Below are 22,677 nucleotides of genomic sequence, written 5' to 3'. Positions count from 1 at the left end.
TCCCAGTGGGCCGCACAACGGTCCAAGTGCAAGTCTCACGGGCCGCATATAATTTCCATATGACGTCACCAATGCAAACCAATCAGATTTAATGTTATAGTATAGCAGATAATACTATTATTATACCTAGATGTTGCACACAATAAATAACAAATAAAAACTAACTTACTGACATTAGCTTTACAATAATAATCAGATAGTATTGCTCAATGAACACACAAACTGTGTATACAATCACTTTAAGTTGCTATTTAATTCTGTATGACTGTATGACTCTCTTCAACAGCATCGCAATAGCCACCAAACAATCACATAAACGCCTTAAAGGTCCCGTTCTTCGTGATCCCATGTTTCAAACTTTAGTTAGTGTGTAATGTTGTTGTTAGAGTATAAATAAAATCTGTAAAATTTTAAAGCTCAAAGTTCAATTTTATTTAACAGAAGTCGCCTACATCGAACGGCCAGTTTGGACTACATCCCTGGTCTAAATAGAATAGTTGAAAGCCTGAATAGTTGCTCATCCTTCTTTAATGACGTCACAAAAAGAGTTTGTAGAGTGTGTTTCTCGCCATGTCGTCGAAACGCTGTTATTTTCATCCCGCAGTCCAATCACCGGGTCTGATTCCGGCTTAAATTGATAGGGTAAAATTAAAGACATGTTTACAATAACACTGAGCGCGTGCATCTCCACGTTATGGTAAGAGGCGTGACCTTTCCGGGCAAGGTTCGCTAAGCAGCTGTCGAATCACAACACAGGAACCACTGGCACAATCAGAACTCGTTACATATTTTTGAAGGAGGGACTTCATAGAACAAGGAAGTCATCAGCCCGTTTTTATGACAGTGGAAACAGCGGTATACAGATAAGTAAATTATGTGAAAAATACTGTGTTTTTTTACACGCGAAACATGAACACATGTTATATTGCACACTATAAACACAATCAAAGCTTCAAAAAAACACGAAAAACGGGACCTTTAATAAGCAAATGTTACTCAGCTCTTTTTACAAACAACACTGAGCGCCTTGTAATAACAATCTCTGACGATATCAAGCATTCTGTCACGTCGCAATCCCTCGCGCAGCATAGGATCCGCGAGCGCGCGGCCGAGTTGGGCTCATTCCAGCCGCGGTGCGCTGATGAGGTTATTTTTACTGATTTAAAATACATCAAACACACACATCGAATTCACACTTCAGTCTTTTGAAATTGTAGGTTTTGCTTGTCAAGTTAGTACTTTACTACAGAGCAAACAGGAAGGCTGCCCATCTCGCTCATTAACAACTGATTCTTCCATTCTTCTTACCTTTACTGCTGATGCTGCGACTCTTCTTGTTTGCATGTGTTCCTTCTTTTGTATGTTCCACATTTAGTTTTTCTCATCTAATAACAAATTTGAGCATTTTGAGGCTTAAATTTACAAAAATAATGGCAACTGTTTGAATTCTTCCAAGCGCGCACTTGTAAGTTTTTTTTATTTTTTTTTTATTAAATGTTTAACAGAAGAAAAACAAACAAACAAAAAAAACAATAACAACAATTGTCATCATCATATAACAATAAAACAATACGCCAGAGTCCAGTCTTTCAGTCCAGATTAAGTGCCAAGTCCTTAAACACATCCATTGTTCTCAAAGCCTTCAGGTTTTTAGAAAATTCAATAGAGTCAAAATACATTTTCATCTCATGTTTAAATCTTAAAAAAAGAGGTTTGCACTTTGAGAATTTACATTTATGAATGTGATACTTGGCTAACAGAAAAATAAGGTTTATAAAATAAATATCATTTTTCTTTTCACATTCATGAAAGCCAAAAATTACATTTCTATAGGTACATTTGAAATTTGGATTCACATAACATTTAATAAAGTCACAAATGTCACACCAGAATGTTAGTGTGTAAGAGCAATTCCAAAATAAATGTAAAGTAGTTTCAGGTTTCTCTAAACAAAAAGAACAGAGGGTATTAATATCATTCTTAAGTCTTCTGAGAGAACACTTATCTGGGTAAAACCTATGAATTAACTTAAAGGTTATTTCTCTTATTTTGTTAGTTATCAGATACTTGTGAGGTAATGTCCAAACTTTTTTCCAGGGAATGTTGCTCACAAGTCCATTCCAGTAAGAAATTACATATGGCGCGAGCACTTGTAAGTGTTCGTTTTCGTTAACTGAGTGATTTCGTCATTGCCTGATGTCTGAAAATAATAAATGCTCACCAAAATGATTTTATATGACAAATAAAGCATTATAGCTCATTTTTATTTATTAAATTCACTTCAATTTAAATTTAAAAACAAAAATAAATTGTAATGCTATAATTACATTTTTTTATTGTGGTCGGCATATCGCGGGCCGCATATACATTCGTGATGGACCGCAGGTTGAGAACCACTGGCGTAGAAGACAGCAGCTGTCTTCTTCTACGTTTCTATCAAAAACTAATAAATTATAGTTTTTTATTTAAAATAAAAGCGATTACAAAGGAAATGTTTACTGTTTTATGTTTATATGTTTTTTTATTGTATGGAAAAATCCCACTTAAAAAAAACAGACCGCCATTACATTTTTCCTCTCGCGCACCCCCTGGCGGCAGCTCGCGTACCCCTGGGGGTGCGCGCACCACACTTTGGGAATCCCTGGTCTATAGACCCCTTAAAAGTTTGTACGTTTCCTGGTGGGCGGGGCTTAGCTGGAGGCAAAAAGAGATGCTACAAGCGTAAGTTAGCATGTTTTAGGAGGGATTTATTAAACATAGATGCAGAAGAAGGTTCAGAACTGTCCGAATATGTACAGTCACTGACTCTGCGGACCGTGGCAGCTATTTTTGTAAATTAACTTAAGTTTTGGATATTTCCTAGACAACATATGAATTACTTTCGGGTGGTTCGGGGAATTTTGTCAAGGCTTATTGTCTAATGTAACCTAACGCTGGGCTAACTATGATTATGGCTAGCAATGTGGATTATTTTAAGAGACCATTCAAAGGATGGAACACACATCTATCGCTGTATGTTTGTTTAACATTTAAGCTGTATGTTTGTTTAACATTTAAGTGTGCTGAAAGTTGGCGACTTTTCACCTATAAAACAGAAACTTGCTGATTTGTACTAGATAAAACCAACACACCATTACATATGCATCGATTATTTTACCTGATATGAAGTGTGCACTGCAAACACGAGTATTATTTATGATCATCTCCGTCTGTACGCCGTATTGCATTCAACCACAATTATCTTTTTGATTTCTGTGAAATAATGTCTGCCGGGATCTGGTAAAACTTTAGTTTTGAACCAAAAGTCCTGTTCCTTCTATTCTGGCAGCCAAAAACACAACAAGACTAACTAAACAAAACTTTTAGCGCGCCTGCTATGAGTTCTTATTTATGTTTTGCCTCCAGCTAGAGCGGTGACGTCAGATGCAAGAACCTCAATCCTTTTGCAGATTTACATCCGCCGTCATTCGTCGGGTGTTTGAAGTTGGATTACCTCAGGACCTGGATTTGGGTGGACGTTTCCTGATAATAAAAGGAAAAGGAAAACTAACCATGTAATAGATAGTCTCATGTTTAAAATAATAAAATGCACTGATCTTGACCTTGAATAACACAATAAAAAAATTTGTTGAGCCGTTTGTTTAGAAATAAAACAAAATAAAACGAAGAAGACTGCAACAAACACACGGCTACAAACAAGCCGCCATTTTTGAACCAATCGGGTTCAAGGGGTTTTCTTGACTTTACTTTCGTTTTCCATATATGTGTATTAATGCATATTTAGCCTATGTATTCGTAGTTTCATATATTAAATACATATTCATGCTCGATTGTTTCTGCTGCTCATTCAGAAAACCAAGTCACTTCTACGTTTTGTTTCTGCAACACTGCTTTACGCTTTGATGCTATAATAGGAATTTATTCTCGTGGACAGAGAATAAAATTTATTTTATAATAGTCTATGAGAAAACCCATAGTTTGCTGGACAAGCTAGGATAGTTTTTCTAAACAACTATTAAACTAGAACTAATGATATATGTAATTAATTACAATCCGTTGTAATTAATTCACAATATATATGCATAATTCCCTCTTTGGGCGATCTATATTATAATTAGTCATAACGATTTATGATTATTTATGATTTATTATATATTTCACCCATGAATTGATTAAATACCTGTAAAGTGAATTCGTTACACCAGTTAAGTTTAAATATTTTGAATGTTTGATGGAATGTTTAAATTCTATTTAATGTGACTTAATTGTTGACTTGCACTATGATTTAATATGGTTTAGATTAATTTAAAGGTGAAGACTTATTTTGTAAGGTGACTGTATAAAGAATAGGGCAGATTGGAGTCAGGTGTGTGGTCACCATGATTTTGGCAAGTAAGACATGATTAACATTCTAGATTAACATTTAGTTGATCCTAGAACAATATTCCTGTCTGAAAATGTAATCCTAATCCTCTCCCTAAAACCAACTCTACCCATAAATTATCCCTAAAATCAGATGGAAATAGGTGAACACTGATGTAGAAGCACTAAACCCTTGTTCTAAGCCTCAACTTGACAAACTCAACTTGTCACTCAAATCTGATTGGTTGTTTGGAATGTTGTTCCAGTGTTACATGCTAGCCCCATTTTAATCTAGGACTGTGGTTCTCAAACCTGTTCTGAAGTACCACCAGCCCTGCACATTTTGTATGTCTCCCTCACCTATCACACCTGATTCAGCTCATGAGCTCATTAGTAGAGACTGCAAGACCTGAAATGGGTGTGTCAGATATAGGGAGATATACAAAATGTGCAGGGCTGGTGGTACTCCAAGACAAGTTTGAGAATCACTTGTCTAAGAGTAAATAGCACAGCAGTAACACATTTTGGAGAGAGAGCGCACAGGAACCTCTTGTCTCCCAGCCCCAGTAGCACACATCCAGAACAAATGAGGGGTAATAGATAGGGGTTAAATAACACCTTAAATAGGGGTTTACTGAATCAAAAGAAAAGATAAAGGGAAAAACATAAGCTTCAGGAGGAACCAAGGCCAACACAACAAACAAAAAGTTTCTAACTCAGTTTTAACCATAACTTACCTATACATGAAACAAAATGAAAATAAATAACAAATTAACTTCCCTATCTCCCTGACTACACATAACCAGAACAGTTTCTAATAAAAATGGCACCCACCCCACAGATTAAATTCTTAAAATCTAAGTCTTCAACTACATTCACAGTAGCACTAATGGTCAGCACTTGTCAGTAACAGAACACAATAACATTAGCTGGAGCAATAGAAAATAAGTCTGTGGAACTGAAAATGTAAGTTAACTTTAACAGTCATGTAAGGATGAGAAGCTATTCAATGTGGAAGCGACGTGGTGAAGTGAAAAAATTACCTTAGAAAAAAACTTTCGCCGATATCTTCGGACTGGAGAAGCGCATGTACTTCAAATTTCACACGATTGAAGAGGGCGCTAATATGCATGTGCTATGAATTTTTCACAGATCAGACTTGTTGCGAACGCAAGTTATTTAAGGTGTTTCAACTGTACCCTATAACCAACTGTACCTGGTCTACCCAAAGTCATGCAATATGTCACACAGGGTCATCCGAGATGATATTTTACAGCGGATCGCCCAGGAGCTACAGTTATCAGGTTAAAAAACTCACTTTTGATCACGACATGAAATTTCTCTGTACTAGCTACTGTACAATACATGTTGGTAGCCATTAAAGAAAACATATTTAGTTTCATATTTATGTTTAAATATGCCTATTATAATGTTATTTTTTAATTTCATCTATTTGATTAAGACAGCATGAGTAAGATAGAATACATCATAAGATGCGCAATACATCTGGAGACATGGAGTGGGTCATGATTTTGACCTCTTCATTAAGTTTTGTTTTGTAGAAAGCCTTTCTTTAAAGTGAATTTCGTTTTGTAAAAATTGTATCTTAATTTTAATCAATGTTTCATCAACCAACTGCCTTGGTTTAATAAATAACAAGCAAATATATTCATGGATGCGCGGGCGCGATCACTTGCACTTGATCTGTAGCGCGACTTGGCTAAATGAACCGAAACTCGGCGGCTGCTTGCCTCACAGACATGAGAAATATATCTATAGAAAGCTTGAAATGTCTTCTTTTAAACAAAATAATTCAAAACGAAAAGAAATGGGCTACTCTCTGATTATGTAGGAATGAAAAGTGCATTCTGCACATCCACTGTGAAGATGATGAGAGTCAGTAATAGGCTACATCAACGTCATCTTTGCAGCCAACACTGATTTAGAAAACATTAGATTATTAAAAAAAAAAAAAAAAAATTAAAATGTCTCCTTGCTGTTTTTTTTGTCAAATTCATAATTGTTTTTTGCCGGTTCTTTATGGCAAGTTTTATGCATGCGCTTGATGCTAAATGCTAATTATAATATTTTATTCTCTCCAGTATTTAAGAAATTAATCTAATCAATGTGATTAGTCAACTTATGGCTTGAACAGCTATAGTCAATGAGAAAAAAAAAAAACAACTTATTTCACATATTTTCTATCCAGCATGTCACAACCCTGACAGCAACATCGTGTCGTCCCAGATCTGGCCCGCATCTGGTCCGTGTGTAATCCACATGTACCAGATGTGGGCCGGATCTGGGCCACACTATGTTGCTGTCTGGGAAAGGGTACTCTGATTTGAGCTCGCGCTCCGCCCACTCACTCACTCACTCACTCGTGTCGTATATCACCTCGTCCGTACGATTTTCAGATAAACTCACACGTCACGTGTGTGCGTGGACATACGATCTTCCGACCATCAGAATTTGCACCGTGTACACCCACCTTTAAGCGGGGTTGGCTGATGATGAGTGACTCCTTCAAATGACTGGTGAGCAGGATCTTTCGCCACAAGTTTTTTATTGCCATGCTGGGCTGACAAATGCTTAGACAGGTTGCTCATCAGCTACGTCAAATCGATCTATGGCAACGGCACACATACAGGCACACGCATGCACACACTTAAACAGACAGAACTTTACACACAGGCAAACACGGCTTGTGTAACGCAGGAAAGTGCGTTCCTATAGTCTAGTAAAGTAGTGTAGTTACCAATATTATTAGTGTAATGCGTTACTTTACTTCGTTACCCAAAAAAGTAATATTACTGTAATCCGTTACTTTGTAACTCGTTACCCCCAACACTGCTGAGTTTGTACTGCATCAATTTTCTTTAAAAGTGTTTCACATGCTGACCCATATGCTATGCAACCATAGTCTATTGCAGATCTTATAAGGGCACAATATATGTTTCTTAGTGAGTTAAAGCTTGCACTCCACTCACATCCTACTAGACATCTCATTATATTTATTGTTTTCTTACATTTGGTCACTAGCCTCTCTATATGAATACCGAAAGGTAATTTCTCATCCAACCATACACCCAAGAACTTGATTTCAGTCACCTGCTTTAATGGTTGGCCATATAATGTCAACTCTACTGGAATATGCTTCCTTTTTGAGAAACATATTACCTGTCTTTTCTACCGATAATCTGAATCTTATCTCTTAGCCCAATCTTCAACTTGGTTTATTGCTGTCTGAATTTTATTAACCGTGTAAGTCACATTCTGCCCTCTCTTCCACAATGCACCATTATCAGCATATATCGATCTTCTCATACTATTTTCTACCTGACTGAAGATGTCATTAATCATGATATTAAACAGGAGTGGGCTACAAACACTTCCCTGTAGCGCTCTTAGCTTGCTGTGAGGCAGTGCTGCTTTATATGCTGGCTTTCTCCTGGCTACAGCCAATCAGTGGAGCTGAGGTGAATGAGCAGCAAATCAGCAATAGGTGAACCCAATCACCTCCATGAGACTGTTAGCAGGAATGGGCAGTATTTATGATACATGTATTTCAAATACGTATTTCAAAAACAAAATAGTATTTTGTAATTTGTATTTTATAGGGTTGATGAAAATGGCTTTGTATTTTGTATCAAAATACTTTAGTGTTTTGTATTTTTGTATTTTTAAAATACTGTAAAATACTTTGTAAGAAGTCTACATGATGACATCATAAAATTGCGGCCTCTGATTGGTGCCTACTCTATAGTTTGCAGAGACTTGCGATCAGAACAGAAAATTGATCCATATGGAAGAAGGTGGTCAAGAAACGTGCAGGCTGCCAGCTTTCCATCAATTTTTAGCATGAATTGCTATAATTTTTAACAGTTCATGTTAAGTTTTGGTGTTCGTTTTGGTAGCCTAGGCTAAATAGTATACCAATTTACATAATGTTCTTGAAAACACTTATATCGAGCAGCAACTGTCATTGAGTCAGTGTTGCTGATGCAAAGTAGGCCCTTCATTACCAAACACCAAGTAACTAAATTAGGATACAATTATGAGTCATTCGCAAACATTTAACTGTTGGTTACTTTAAAACTAACCTTCATCTGGGAGATCACAGGGATATGTGAATATTTGATCTGTTAAAGCCACAATATGTAAATTTTCGACTCTAAAGATCGCTGATTCAAAACAAAGGCGAAGCTCGATGACACCTTGATTTCATGGAATCATGGGATGTGTTGTTTTCACGTCTACAGCCAGTGGAAAAGAATCGGGACAGGACTCAGGCAGAAATCATGTTCATGGAGAGATTATTAACGTTACTGTAGTATGAAGCAGAGCAGGACCGAATGCTGTGAGAGCAGTAACGAGCCCACTGGAGCGATTACTAATGAGAGACAAGTGCAAGCGCGACACACGGCTCGACAGCAGCGGATCTTTTATTATGCCACAGTCACGGCATCCACTTCTTTCGATCATGTGCACGTAGGGTAAAGCAGCGCTGCTTATCATATTAGATACATTTGAGTATTGAAAGTTGTTATAATGCTACTCTGTGTGTTCGCTCGGCGGTTGCTATGAGAAACTTGTTGCACACTGAAGAAAGCTAGATCAATATTAGTCATGGTAAAACATGGTACTCGCGATAAATCAAGAAACGAGATTCAAACAGAAAGATTTAGGGCCAGATTTACTAACAGCTTGTGCCAGCGCAAACCCTCTTTTGGCGTTAAAAAACAACTGCCGGGATTTATGAAAGACACGCAGTATAAAATTAGCGCTGAAAACGCGTGGACTGAGTTGTGTTTGTGGCTGACCTTTTTGCATATGCATTTTTAGGAATTTCCCTTTCAGATGCAAAATTTATGGGAGGAGAGTATTTAAATGAATCACAGAATGCAATTTACTAATGTTTGCGCTCATCAATTTACTGGTATTTACACCATTATTTAACGCCTTAAAAAAGCATGTCTGAACCCATTTTGTGACATGGCTGCAATTGTTGCTGTTGGAGGAGACACTGCAGAGAACAGAGAGCGCGTAGTAGAAGGATCATTAATTTCTTTGAAATGCCAGAGTAAGACCTTATCCGAACATATCGTTTGCCTATATCTATAGGCCAATATAGCTTGGCAAACTATATTATACAGTATGTGTGTATGTGTTTGTCAGATTGCATGTTAAGTTGCACCTGTGTCGACCCAAACCTGATGAGAACATTAGCATCAGGATTCAGCTCTGTTTATTTGTGACCCAACTCTAATTTGCACTGCTCTTGGTATATTGCGTTAGTCATTATGTAAATGATCTGACCGTGTCTGTGTTCTTTAATTTACATGTCAGCAGATCACGTGCAAAACTTGCCACTCCCATCAACACATTTGTGGAATTGCGCTCTCACGCTAATTTGCCCCGTTTAGTAAATCTGACCCTTAATGTGATAAGCGATATAACATGATGAGTTTTCTGTCGATGAATGTATCCAAACAGTTGCTTCCCTGTCTAATAAAACTCATAAGACACAGTACTAAAGTGTCTTTGATGTTTCCATGGTTTTGACAAAATAAAACGGGAAATCGAGGGTAATGACATCATTGATAGGCGACACATGGACACGGTCTGTGTCCTGGTTAAAATTGCTTATTTCTCTGGATTTAGAATTTCTTGGAAACATGTGGGATAATGTAAGTACATAAGACAACAAAAAATATAACATTGTTTTAGTGTTTTTTGAATATTTTAATCTAAAAATCCTACATATTTGTGCCTTTAACTGGTTGCATATGTCAGATTTATTGCATGACTCGGGCAAAGAAAAGCTGTTGCTATCAAACATTGTTTACTTAAGTTAGGGTAATGGTGAAGGGATAGATCAAATGGGCCAACTGATGGAAGGTTTGATAAATTTCATAATAATAAATTTCATGCTCTCTTGTAAAAGTATTTTGTAGTATTTTCAAAATACAAAAATACAGTAGTTTATTTTGATACATGGTGTGGCTGCTGTATTTTGTAGTTTATTTTGATACATTTAAAATTAAGGTATTTGGTATTTTATTTTAAAATACATTTTGATGTATTTTTGCTCATCCCTGACTGGTAGCAGTAGACATGGGGGGAAAACAAAAGGAAACAAACACACCACAAGGCACATAGAACAGTCACAAATAAAATACTTCTCCGGACGCAACCCAAGATCAACAAAATATGTTGATCCAGGAATATGTCTTACTTGGCAAAATCACGATGACCCAAGTGTGTGAAGGTGGAGAGAACTACCTTTTTTCCGAAAAAAAAAAAAAAACAAAAAAAAAAAAAAAAACAATGCTTGCTATCGCGCAGTATGCACTACACAGGGGAGGAGACAAGAGGCCTTTTTTAATGAATGTCAATGGAGGAGAGGCTTCACTATGCTGAATAAAATGCATTTGTGAGGAAATAAATGATATTTTATTAACAAAGTTCGGAAGGAGCAGGTTCAGATAATTAACCTAATTAAAGGATTAGTTCACTTCAGGGATTAGTTCAATTTTCAATTGAAAATGAACCCATGCTTTTCTCACCCTTAAGCCATCCTAGGTGTATATGACTTTCTTCTTTCTAATGAACATAATCTGAGATATTTTAATAAATATCCTGATGCATCCAAGCTTTATAATGGCAGTGAACGGGGTCACGAGTATGAACTGAAGAAAGTGCTTCCATCCACATCCATCCATCTTAAACGTGTACTCCACACGGCTTTGGGGGGTTAATAAAGGCCTTCTGAAGTGTAAAAAAAAATCCATATTTAAAAAGTTATGAAGTAAAATATCTAGCTTCTGCCAAACCGCCTCACATTGTAAATTGAATAATTTACAAAGAAAGTGCAAACTGGCATCACGTCAGTTATACTTTTTCTGTACTTTTTTTTTTAACTGCAGGACTTTTACACTTTCTTCGTACGTTGAATACAGAAGGTGGTCTGGTGGAAGCTAGATATTTTACTTCATAACTTAACTTCATAACATAACTAAATATGGATAAATATGGATTTTCTTTACACTAATGCATCGCTTCGCTTCAGAAGGCCTTTATTAACCCCCCGGAGCTGTGTAGAGTACACGTTTATGATGGATGGATGTGTATGAAAGCACTTTCTTCAGTTCATACTCGTGATCCCTGTTCACTGCCATTGTAAAGCTTGGATGCGTCAGGATATTTATAAAAATATCTCCAATTGTGTTCATCAGAAAGAATAAAGTCATATACACCTAGGATGGCTTGAGGGTAAGGAAAGCTTGGGCTAATTTTCATTTGAAAGTGAACTAATCCTTTAACACAGGGGTGGGGATTGTTGATCCTGGAGGGCCATTGTCCTGCAGAGTTTAGCTCCAACCCCAAAAAAACACTCACCTGCCTGTTACTTTAGTAATCCTGAAGACCTTGATCAGCTTCAGGTGTGTTTAATTAGAGTTGGAGCTAAACTCTGCAGGACAATGGCCCTCCAGGATCAACGTTCGCCACCCCTGCTTTAACACAAGTGGAGAGTATTCAGTTAATCAACTCAACCAACAACAAGAAGTATATATGTAAGCAATAAGGTACTCGAGGCTGTGCTGTATCGTGAATAACACGATTCACGATACAGCACTAGCCTTGAGTACCTTATTGCTTTTATAAAATGGCTACCACACAATACAAATATTAAAGCCAAAAATATGTATCAATGCAACTTTCATTAAGTAAACTTTCACTAAATGCCTTCCTTCCGCTGGAAAAACAGTCCCTGACCTTGAACAGCAACTGAAGTTACATTATTACACCATTAGATGGTGGCAAAGACTGTCTTTATGAGTGTGTCAGTCAGTAGCGAAGACTTTTAAATTGAAAATAATAATAATAATAATAATACATTTTATTTGATGGCGCCTTTCTAGGCACCCAAGGACACCTAGTGTCCTAAAACAATGCAAGTAACAATAGAAAAACAATACCTAAAACAATGCAAGTAACAATATAATCAGATACAATCAGGAAATAAAATAAAATAAAATAATAAACAATAATAAAAGAGAATAGGGGTGAATTATGTAGAGTATGCTAATCTAAACAGATGTGTTTTAAGCAGTGATTTGAATTGATGAAGAGAGTCTAGTTGACGGATGTGAGGAGGAAGAGAGTTCCAAAGACGTGGGGCAGAGCAGCTGAATGCTCTGGCCCCCATGGTACTGAGTCTGAATGTAGGAACAGTTAACATTGCAGCCGTGGATGAACGAAGTGAGCAGGAAGGAATGTAGGGAAGAAGCAAGTCTGAGAGGTATGGGGGGGCAATGTTATGAAGAGCTTTAAAGGTTAGCAATACAATTTTGTAATTGATCTGGTAGGGAACAGGAAGCCAGTGGAGCTGAATGAGAAGAGGTGTGATGTGGTCCGTTGATCTGGTAGGAGTGACAATCCGTGCTGCAGAGTTCTGAATGGATTGGAGACGGTGAAGAAGTTTATTTGGGGTGCCAATAAGCAGGGTGTTGCAATAGTCAATGCGGGAAGTGACCAAAGCATGAACGAGGACCTGAGTATTATGTTGGGAAAGAGAGAGACGAAGTCTGGAGATGTTGCGGAGGTGAAAATAAGCAGTCCGAGTGATATAGCTAATGTGAGGGCCAAAAGAAAGTGCACTGTCCATAATGATGCCAAGACTTTTGACTTGGGAGGACACAGGAATCAGTGAACCATCAATTGCAATAGTGAAAGGTTGAGTTTTTAGAGAGTATGACCTGTGAGCCAACGAGGAGAACCTCACTTTTATTTCCATTGAGTTGAGTTGAGTTGAGTTCCATTGAATTTACTGACATCCATTTACAAATAGTTTGAAGACAGGAGGTAAGGACAGAAGGGGTAAACAAGTGTTAGGTTTTGTGGAGATGTAAAGTTGGGTATCATCGGCGTAACAATGAAAATTGATCCCACATTGTCGAAAAATGTTGCCAAGAGGTAGTAAGTAGATAATAAAAATCAGTGGTCCCAACACTGAACCCTGAGGGACACCATGAGTAACTGTAACAGTTTTAGATGTGACATTTTTTCCCTGAATAAAATGTTTTCTATTATATAGATATGATTGGAACCAGAGTAGTGCATTGTTAGTGAACCCAATGTCGGCCAGGCATTCCAGGAAACTGAATGAGAGATGGTATCAAAAGCTACAGTAAGGTCAAGTAGGATCAGAATGGATAGAAGTCCATTGTCAGCTGCAAGTAGGAGATCATTGGTGATTTTTACCAGAGCTGTTTCAGTGCTATGATTATGACGAAAACCAGACTGAAAAGATTCAAAGAGGTTATTGTTATGAAGGTGGGCTTGAAGTTGAGTTGTTATAGTCCATTCCAAAACTTTAGTGATGAATGGAAGATTGGAAATGGGACGGTAGTTATTTGGATCATTAGGATCCAAAGCAGGTTTCTTAAGAGTGGGAGTGACAGAAGCAGTTTTGAGAGATATAAGGACAGTGGCAGTATGTATGGAGGAATGAATTATAGATGTTATGATAGGTACAATTGAAGGCAGACAAGTTTTTACCAGGACAGTAGGGATGGGATCAAGCAAACAGGAGGAATTCTTGGACTTAGTGATGAATCTAGCGATTTATTCAACAGTTGGAGACTGAAAAGTCGATAGAGTAGAAGATGGTTTGTCCAGTGTGGTAATCCAGGGTGTGCAGTTGTATGCAGAGGCTGACAAATTCAGCTGATGATGAATATCGGTGATTTTAGTACTAAATATTCCAGAAAAGTATTACACTGTGCGGTGGAGGTGAGGTGAGTTGCAATGTCTGCTGGCTTAAGCAGTTTGTTAATAGTGGAGAATAAAGTCTGAGAGTTATTTTCATTGTTACTGATAATGTCAGAATAAAAAGAAGATTTGGCAGGAGCAATGGCGCTTTTATAAGAGAGAAGATGATCTGTATACATTTGTTGATGAATGGTTAGACCCAGGGCTGGACTGGGGCTAAAATTCGGCCCTGGACAAACCCAGCCCATGCGGCCCACAAGTTCCCCTGTGAATGTTTTTGCTGGGGTTAGGGCCTTAAATCGGAGTAAATAAATGAATAAATAAAACGAGGACAGCGACAAATAATGATTTTATTAATATTATTGACAAATAATTAAAATTGTTAAATTTAATATTGGCATTTTTGTCACATAGAATTTCACTTTGGTAGCAAAGCACTGATTTTTTTATGCCGTTAAGTAAATTTAATGCTATTAAATCCTGTCATCATTTACTCACTCTCATGTCGTTCCAAACCTGTATGACTTTCTCTCTTCTGTAAAACACAAAAGAAGATATTCTGAAGAATGTTGTCAACCAAACCATTTTGGTTAAGCTACCCTTGACACCAATAATTTTCTTTTTTATGTTACACAGAAAGAAAGTAATTCATGTTTGTAATGACATTAGGGTGAGTAAATTATTACATTTTGTGTTGAACTACCCCTTTAAAACAATAACATTTTTAAAGAGTTAACACCTAATTTATGTAAGACACTGATATCCATCTTTCATGACGCTCTCATTGAAATAACATTTTATTTCAATTAAAATTCATAAGAACTATTAAAAATGTCATAAAACATATTTAAAGAAATAAAAAATAAAGCTTTGTCCTTATTTAATGGGATCCAGGCTTTAAAGCTGTTTTGTTAAATTAACCTTTAATTGCCCTGATGAAATTTACTATGGTTTAACTGTAAGATCAATGTAGACAGAGCACAGGTAAAACCATGCTTCTTATTACCATGGGCATATGGTTTCTAAAATAAATAATAAACTATGGATTGTTTAATAAAATATTGTAAACACAGAAAATACGAAAACAGCCTTTATGAGAGAAAGTGATTTGTATTCCGCAATATTTAATATAAGTAGGCTTAATATTAGCAGCATTTTTAATAAATATCTGCCAAAACACCATATTTCTTCACTGTTAGTAGCTGCAAGGTAAATTACTATAAAGGTGGCAGTGTTGGATTGACAAGCTTGTAGTTGTGTGTATTGGCGTTTTCCAATTTACCTCGTCATGTCTTTACATGGGCGCAGCTGTTTTCAGCTAGATTCACCACCGAACCTGTAATGTTCCCATATCACATGAATGTTTTAAACAAAATTCTGAAACAAATCTGAAAGGATCAAGGCATCAAGCGACTTGCGCTGTTTATCACTTCATAGGGCGGCAGAAACATGTTCGTCAGCGGCAGCGGTGAGCGGGTATTTGCCTTTTGCAGTTTCTCATGCGCTCCTATCAAAAACAAAAAACAGCACGGGAGGGGGAGGTCTCTCTCACTTTGGCCTGTCAATTCAGAAGACAAACCAATGGGCCGCTGTCCCTGCATGATGGGCCAGTCCATGGCAAAAAAAATAAAAAAAATAAAATAAAATAAATAAATAAATAAACCTTTTATAAAAAGTGCGTTGGCCCACCGGGAAAATGCCCGGTATGCCAGATTACCAGTCCAGCCCTGGTTAGACCAGTTTTCTTTGCCAATCTCTCCAGGCGTCGACCCATCCTTTCATATTACGAAGTTCAGGGGTGTACCAAGGTGAAGACCTAGTAAATGAGACTATACAGGTATTCAGGGGAGCTAAGGAATTTAGTGAATGGGATAAACAGTCATTATAATGACCACCAGATTAGCAGTACAAAGTGATGGGGAAATAGAATAAAGAGAGTTACTGAGTAGACTGCTGAGGTCATCTGGGTTAATGTTTTTAATATTACGGTATGATATGGAACGCTTCAAGTTTAGCTTTGAAAAAGGCAGAGTAATATCAAAACAGACCATTTTATGGTCTGAGATAGAGAGGTCTGTGGACTTAAAATTGCATGGTGTCACTCCTGAGCAACAGACTAAATCTAAAACATGGCCTTTATTATGAGTTGGAAAGTTAATATACTGAATGAGGCCAAAACTATCTAAAACAGAGTTAAAATCTTTAGTACAAGTGTCAGTGAGTTTATCACAGTGTTGATTGAAATCCCCCATTATGATGACATTGGGGCACATTGCACACAAGTCAGATAAAATAGCAGTGAATTCGTTAATAAGGGAGGATGATAAAGAGATACAATGAGGGTGGGGGTACTACCTTTCAGTTGCAGTCAGGATTTCAAACGAAGATGGCTTTGTGACTGAAACTGGCACGCCTATGAAGTTTTTGCGATAGATTAATGCAAGACCGCCTCCTCTTCCAGATAAGCGGGGTTTGCAGGTGTAAACAAACTCAGGAGGTAGTGCGTGATTGAGGTGAAAATAGTCCTCGGGCTGTTGCCAAGTCTCAGTAAGGCACATAAAGTCAAGTTTTGAATCCAAAATAATGTCCGAGATTAGAGGGGCTTTATTTGCGAGAGATCGAACATTGAAGAGTGCAAATTTGAATCCATTAGATGAAGCAGCAGAATCAACTGTCAGAGGAGCTAGCACACTATGGTCAACAGCTCTCCTGATGTTATGGGGTTTGCGAGGACCAGTGGGAGAAATTCCTGCGAGATCCACGGTGAATGTATTTTGGTCAGCGGAGCATGTCACAATGGCTGAGGAGGCAGAGAGGACTCACAGAAGGTAATCGAAGCCTGGTGAAGTTCCGCTGCTGAGTAAGACAGCCGTGGATTGGCAGTTACAACGGTGACAAACAGGAATAATCCAAAGTAGCATCTTGACTATGAACATAGTGCCGTCTCAGTGTAGTTGTTAGAAGCCAAAAGTTCAGACAGAAAGCAGAAAGCCGGCGGCGTTCTCAGTTCCAGCGGCGTTCTCAGTTAACGTAGAAGCTATCAACAGCAAGGTGAACCAAGAGTATTGCCAAACAAAGCAGCTTTCCACTGCGGCAGAGCAATAATTTAAATGACAGCTAAAAAGCACACAAAAAAGCTAAAAATCCGGTGAGCAGCGGCAGCCAGACATGCCAGCGTACACTCAACTGGAAGTCCATAGAATGCTGATGAAAAGATTAAATTGTTGTGAACACGGAACAAGACGCAACTCACAAATGCTTTGACTAGCACTGTCAGTCATGGGAAAACCCCTTAACTGTTAAAAGGACAAGATAATACATCGGACATTTAAACAGATTTTTTATTATGAACATAGGACTGACCTGAAAGGAAATGTTAAATCTGAATGCAGGTAATAAACTCGCTCACTCGATCTCTTTCTCACAATACTCTTCTACATAATACAATAAGCTTCAATGAACAATATCAATTGAGAACACATCTTACGTTGCTATGAGTGGTTGCTAAGGGTGTTGTGTATTGATACACAGAACCGTTGGGTGAAGCGGTCATAGCCATGTTTTATCGTGAATAAAACATCTATTGACCAATCAGAATCGAGGACGGGAACTAAACGTTTTATAAATATATATACAGCAGACTTACCTCTGTTCATTTGACAGTTTATCAGCATCCCTCCAGCACCCCATCTTCTCACTTCTAGTTCTAACTATTCTTACCACAACCGAGAGGAGTACTCTAGGTTTGGGCCAAAATTCCGAGCTCGGAGCTCTCCCCCTGGACAGCATGCCAAATACGCATAATTTTTACTCTATTTAATTATATGTAAATGTGAGCTGTTTAATTTATTACTTAAAGGTCCCGTTCTTCGTGATCCCATGTTTCAAACTTTAGTTAGTGTGTAATGTTGTTGTTAGAGTATAAATAAAATCTGTAAAATTTTAAAGCTCAAAGTTCAATGCCAAGCGAGATATTTTATTTAACAGAAGTCGCCTACATCGAACGGCCAGTTTGGACTACATCCCTCTACTTCCTTCTTTAATGACATCACTAAAACAGTTTTTTGACTAACCTCCGCCCACAGGAATACACAAGAGTTGCGTTTGTAGAGTGTGTTTGTCGCCATGTCGTCGAAGCGCTGTTATTTTCATCCCGCAGTCCAATCACCGGGTCTGATTCCGGCTCAAATTGATAGGGTAAAATTAAAGACATGTTTACAATAACACTGAGCGCGTGCATCTCCACGTTATGGTAAGAGGCGTGACTTTTCCGGGCACGGTGCGCTCAGAGCTGTCGAATCACAACACAGGAACCGCTGGCACAATCAGAACTCGTTACGTATTTCTGAAGGAGGGACTTCATAGAACAAGGAAGTCATCAGCCCGTTTTTATGACAGTGGAAACAGCGGTATACAGATAAGTAAATTATGTGAAAAATACTGTGTTTTTTTACACGCGAAACATGAACACATGTTATATTGCACACTATAAACACAATCAAAGCTTCAAAAAACCATGAAAAACGGGACCTTTAATGAATCGACAGCCCATCTTCAACATGCTTTCTCTAAAACATTCATTTTGGATTGATCTATTTTTTAGAGTTAAAGTACTTTGGGTGTCTTGTTCATTATATTTATTTTCATATAAAAGCAACAGAACTTAAAATTACATTCAGTTTATTAGCAACAGTGCATGAGTGTGAATCCCGTGATATCCGCCTTTGATCTCGGAGGTGTCTGATGCACTTTGAGAAGAGAGAACTGTCTATCTTGGCTGCAATTTTTTCACTCCTCCCCTCACGTGACATTTTTAATATATCTAACTGTAATCTTTGTGTGCCAAAATCACACTGATCACTTCTTGACAATCATCCAATATTGAACTTGCAGATCTGAGTGATATTTAATTGGTATCTCACCATGTCATCAGTGATGTAGAGGCGGAGAGCGCCAGCATTGTGGTACACAAAGCCTGCTGAGTTCAGGGAGAAGGCAGATACTCCAATGTACAGCATATTAGTGTCCTGATAAGGCAACGAGAAAGGTGTTGGGGAGAAAGGGGGTTCCTTGTGTTGTCCAATGTTGTAGAATTCACCCTATAAAGTGTGAAAACATCTAGATTTAGTTTAAAATTTAATTTTTACAGAGAATTTGACATGGTTTAGAGAAATATAAAGTAGTGCTTAAGTTTACCTTTAAACCCAAGTCAATTGAAGTATTAGAAATGACTGGAGACCCCACCATGGAGTAGTCAATTTCAGCATATTGGTCAACTTTGGCTAAAACTGGAGGGTCAACAAGAGAAAAGCCTCTTTTTTTTTGGTGCATACTCAAGAATTGTATTGCATAATGCTGGTTTTCATTACAATCCTGAATAACTAATAAATAATGATTTATCATATCACCATTTAATGTTTTCAGGTGTGGGTTCATTTCAGCAATGGAGTCAGCCACCAAAGGGCAGATCTGAAATAGCAGATACATTGTTGTAAGTGAAACTCTGGTATGCCCTTACATTGCATTATTGTTTAACAGTACACATATATTGGGCAGAATAGATGGCATTCACGCAGTCTAGATTCCTTACCTGTTTCTGCAGAGCACTGCGTAAAGCCTTATTAATGAAGGAACTGAAGAGGTTATACAACCAGCTGTCATAAATACAGGAAATGATAGTGCAAAAAAATTAAAATGTTTGTTCTAACACATTTATTACATGTACTCTTTCAATTGTATTTTTTTTAAATAACATGCATTCCTGATGTTATTAATGGTGCTTGCCAAAGGCAAAGCATCCATTATTATTATTCGAAATACTTATTATTATTCTGCTTCTTCTTCCACTAAAATTTCGGCGCGTAACTAGTCACGCAGCTTTTGTCACAGACCCACAAATGAGGTGTCAAATCGTGCGGATTATTCGGGAATGGTGTGCTATGACTTTTATAAGCGATCAGGTGTACGATGTTCGTTCGGTGGGCGAAAAATCGGGTGAAAAATCCCATAGACTTAACATTGCGACGAACTTTGACGAGTCATAGCTCCTAACGAGGATTTCCTAGAAACATGTGAGTTACCACGTTTGAAGAGGCTGGCAGGCTCTGTGAGACCATACCTTAAAATGGCGTGTAAGTTGTACCCCTGGGGCACAAGAGCTGCCCAAAGTTGCCCCATAGACATACTATGGTGAAGCCATGCCCATGAACCAGGAAGTACTGTATTTTTCCTACTATGGGAAATTACATAGGGATTTTGTATTGAACATAACTCTGGATCACAATGACATAGAGACAAGGGGGTGGGCTCATTTTACTCAGGCAACCAATCAGTCTCTCAGCATCATTGTGAAGCTATCAAGCCACGCCCTAGCAACCATATAGAGCACCTTAGTAACAAACTCCATAGACTTCCATTGAAAATAATCAAATGAATATCTTTGGATACAAGTGTCATAGAAACATGAGGGTGGGCTCATTTGACTCGGGGCAGCAAACGGCCAATCACGAATCACCTTAAACACTTCATAGCCACGCCCTAGCAACCATTTAGAGCACCCTAGCAACCCAAAGCAAAGAGGGATATCTTCAAATCTGAATATCATAGAGGCATGGGGGTTGGTTTATATCATTCATACTGGCAAGCAGCCTGGCAGCTGCCAAGCCACTCCCTAGCAACCAAACAGAGTACCCTAGCAACTATTTTGCAAGATCTATATCTCTGCATCAGAACATCATAGAGACATGAGGGTTGGTTTATATTGTCAAGCAGCCTTTGGAGTATCATCATTGGTAGCTGCCAAGCCACTCCCTAGCAACCAAACAGAGTACCCTAGCAACCGTTTAACAAGACCTATATCTCTGCATCAGAACATCGTAGAGACATGGGGCTTAGCTTTTTTGACTCTTGCTAGCAAACTGGACTTCCAACATGCTACACATGCTAGCAGTGAATAGCTACATGCTAATAGCAATTAAAAGCTAAGGGTTTAAACATGACACAAACTAGTAAAAATGTGAACATGATTAGCATCTTGCTAAAAACATGCTAGCAGTATGCTAAGGGTGTTAGCATCATGCTAGCAACATGCTAATCATGTTAGCATTTTGTTAGCATTATGTTAACATGATTAGCATCTTGTTAAAAACATCCTAGCAGGATGGTAATTATGTTAGCATCATGCTAATCAAGAGTGCCGAGTTTTGCCACTGCAAGCACCATTCACATTTTCTTCAGGAAATGTACATTCTAGTATTATTATTATTGTTGTAATTATTAATATTCAACAATTACAAAAGTTTAATCCATTTATAAGAAGTTAATATTGGCCTGTCCCACCTCACTGAACTTTTCTAACTGTATAGCATCAAACAGTTACAAACAACCGTTTCCCATGTCACAACTATTACTGCATTATCTCCTCCTATTAAAAAATAAAATTGACCCAACTATACAATCCTATGACAAAAGTTACTGTAAGAAAATTTATACTTTTTAAAATTTATTTACATAAAAGTTTTACAACTACAAACTAACGTCACCCAAAACGTACTCGGTTACGTACGTAACCTCGGTTCCCTGAGATACGGGAACAAGTACTGCGTATGGGGAAAAGCTCCTTTTTTCCTCCTTGCTGAAGCCTTTTTTAAATAGCGCAGTGTAACTGCACGTCTAGTGTCTCAAAGGAATGAAACTCTTTGAACCAATGACGGCACGGTGTAGTCACGCGAGCCTATGGCGAAACAGTGCGCCAATGAGCCCGCCAAAACGGGCGTGGCTTATGGCTATATAAGCAGGCGTTTCGCAATGGGAATCAGTTAATTTCGACTGAAGCGACGACACTGAGCCCCAGTGTCGTGGCACGGCATAAAACGCAGTACTCGTTCCCGAATCCCTTTCAATACTTTCACTCATACTGCGTATGGAGAACGAATACAATCACGCTGTGCCACGGCAGGGAACGACAAGAACATATCTTTGGCGCTTAGGGGCCCAGTGGATACGTGAGGGGCCGGGGGCCGTCGAATCCTTTTGTGTACACTGGAACAGGGAAAGAATACCCTGACAGAGGTATGACGACGGAGCTTGACACGAGGCCGCCGTGTCACACCGAGAGGACCCGAGCATGCAAGGTCGGGATATCCAAGTTGTAGAACCTGACAAAAGTGGACGGCGAGGACCAGCCGGCCGCCTCACAGATGTCTTTGAGTAAAACGCCACTAGACCACGCCCAAGAAGAGGCCATACCTCTAGTGGAGTGTGCTCTTACTCTTATGGGGCAATCCAGGCCCATAGAGGAGTAGCATAGAGCGATCGCTTCGACTATCCAACACGAGAGGCGTTGCTTTGAGACCGGAGACCCCTTGGTGCAGCCACCAAAGCAGATGAAGAGCTGGTCGGACTGCCTAAACGGCTCAGACCGCTCAACATAGACTCTCAACGCCCTGACAGGGAAGAGCAATTCCACTTCTCGCTCGTCCGAAGAAGGAGGTAGCGCCGAGAGGGAAATGATCTGTGCTCTGAACGGAGTCGAGAGCA

General features: G+C 38.4%; 1 protein-coding gene across 1 annotated transcript in view; it reads right to left on the bottom strand.

Moving 5' to 3' along the window:
- The window catches only part of LOC125255523 (bactericidal permeability-increasing protein-like), a 47,763-nt gene that overhangs the window by 12,032 nt on the left and 13,054 nt on the right, over positions 1 to 22,677 (bottom strand). Inside the window, exons 6-9 of the mRNA XM_048170839.1 lie at positions 19,730 to 19,793; positions 19,548 to 19,608; positions 19,336 to 19,427; positions 19,062 to 19,238 (exon numbers count right to left, since the gene is read on the bottom strand). Of these exons, the coding sequence (XP_048026796.1) occupies positions 19,062 to 19,238; positions 19,336 to 19,427; positions 19,548 to 19,608; positions 19,730 to 19,793 (394 nt within the window). The remainder of the gene's footprint in view (positions 1 to 19,061; positions 19,239 to 19,335; positions 19,428 to 19,547; positions 19,609 to 19,729; positions 19,794 to 22,677) is intronic.

The sequence above is a fragment of the Megalobrama amblycephala genome, linkage group LG20, assembly GCF_018812025.1.
Source record: "Megalobrama amblycephala isolate DHTTF-2021 linkage group LG20, ASM1881202v1, whole genome shotgun sequence".
Taxonomy (NCBI): Eukaryota; Metazoa; Chordata; class Actinopteri; order Cypriniformes; family Xenocyprididae; genus Megalobrama; species Megalobrama amblycephala.
Note: the sequence above shows the minus strand (reverse complement) of the source record. Positions and strands in the feature narration are given on the sequence as shown.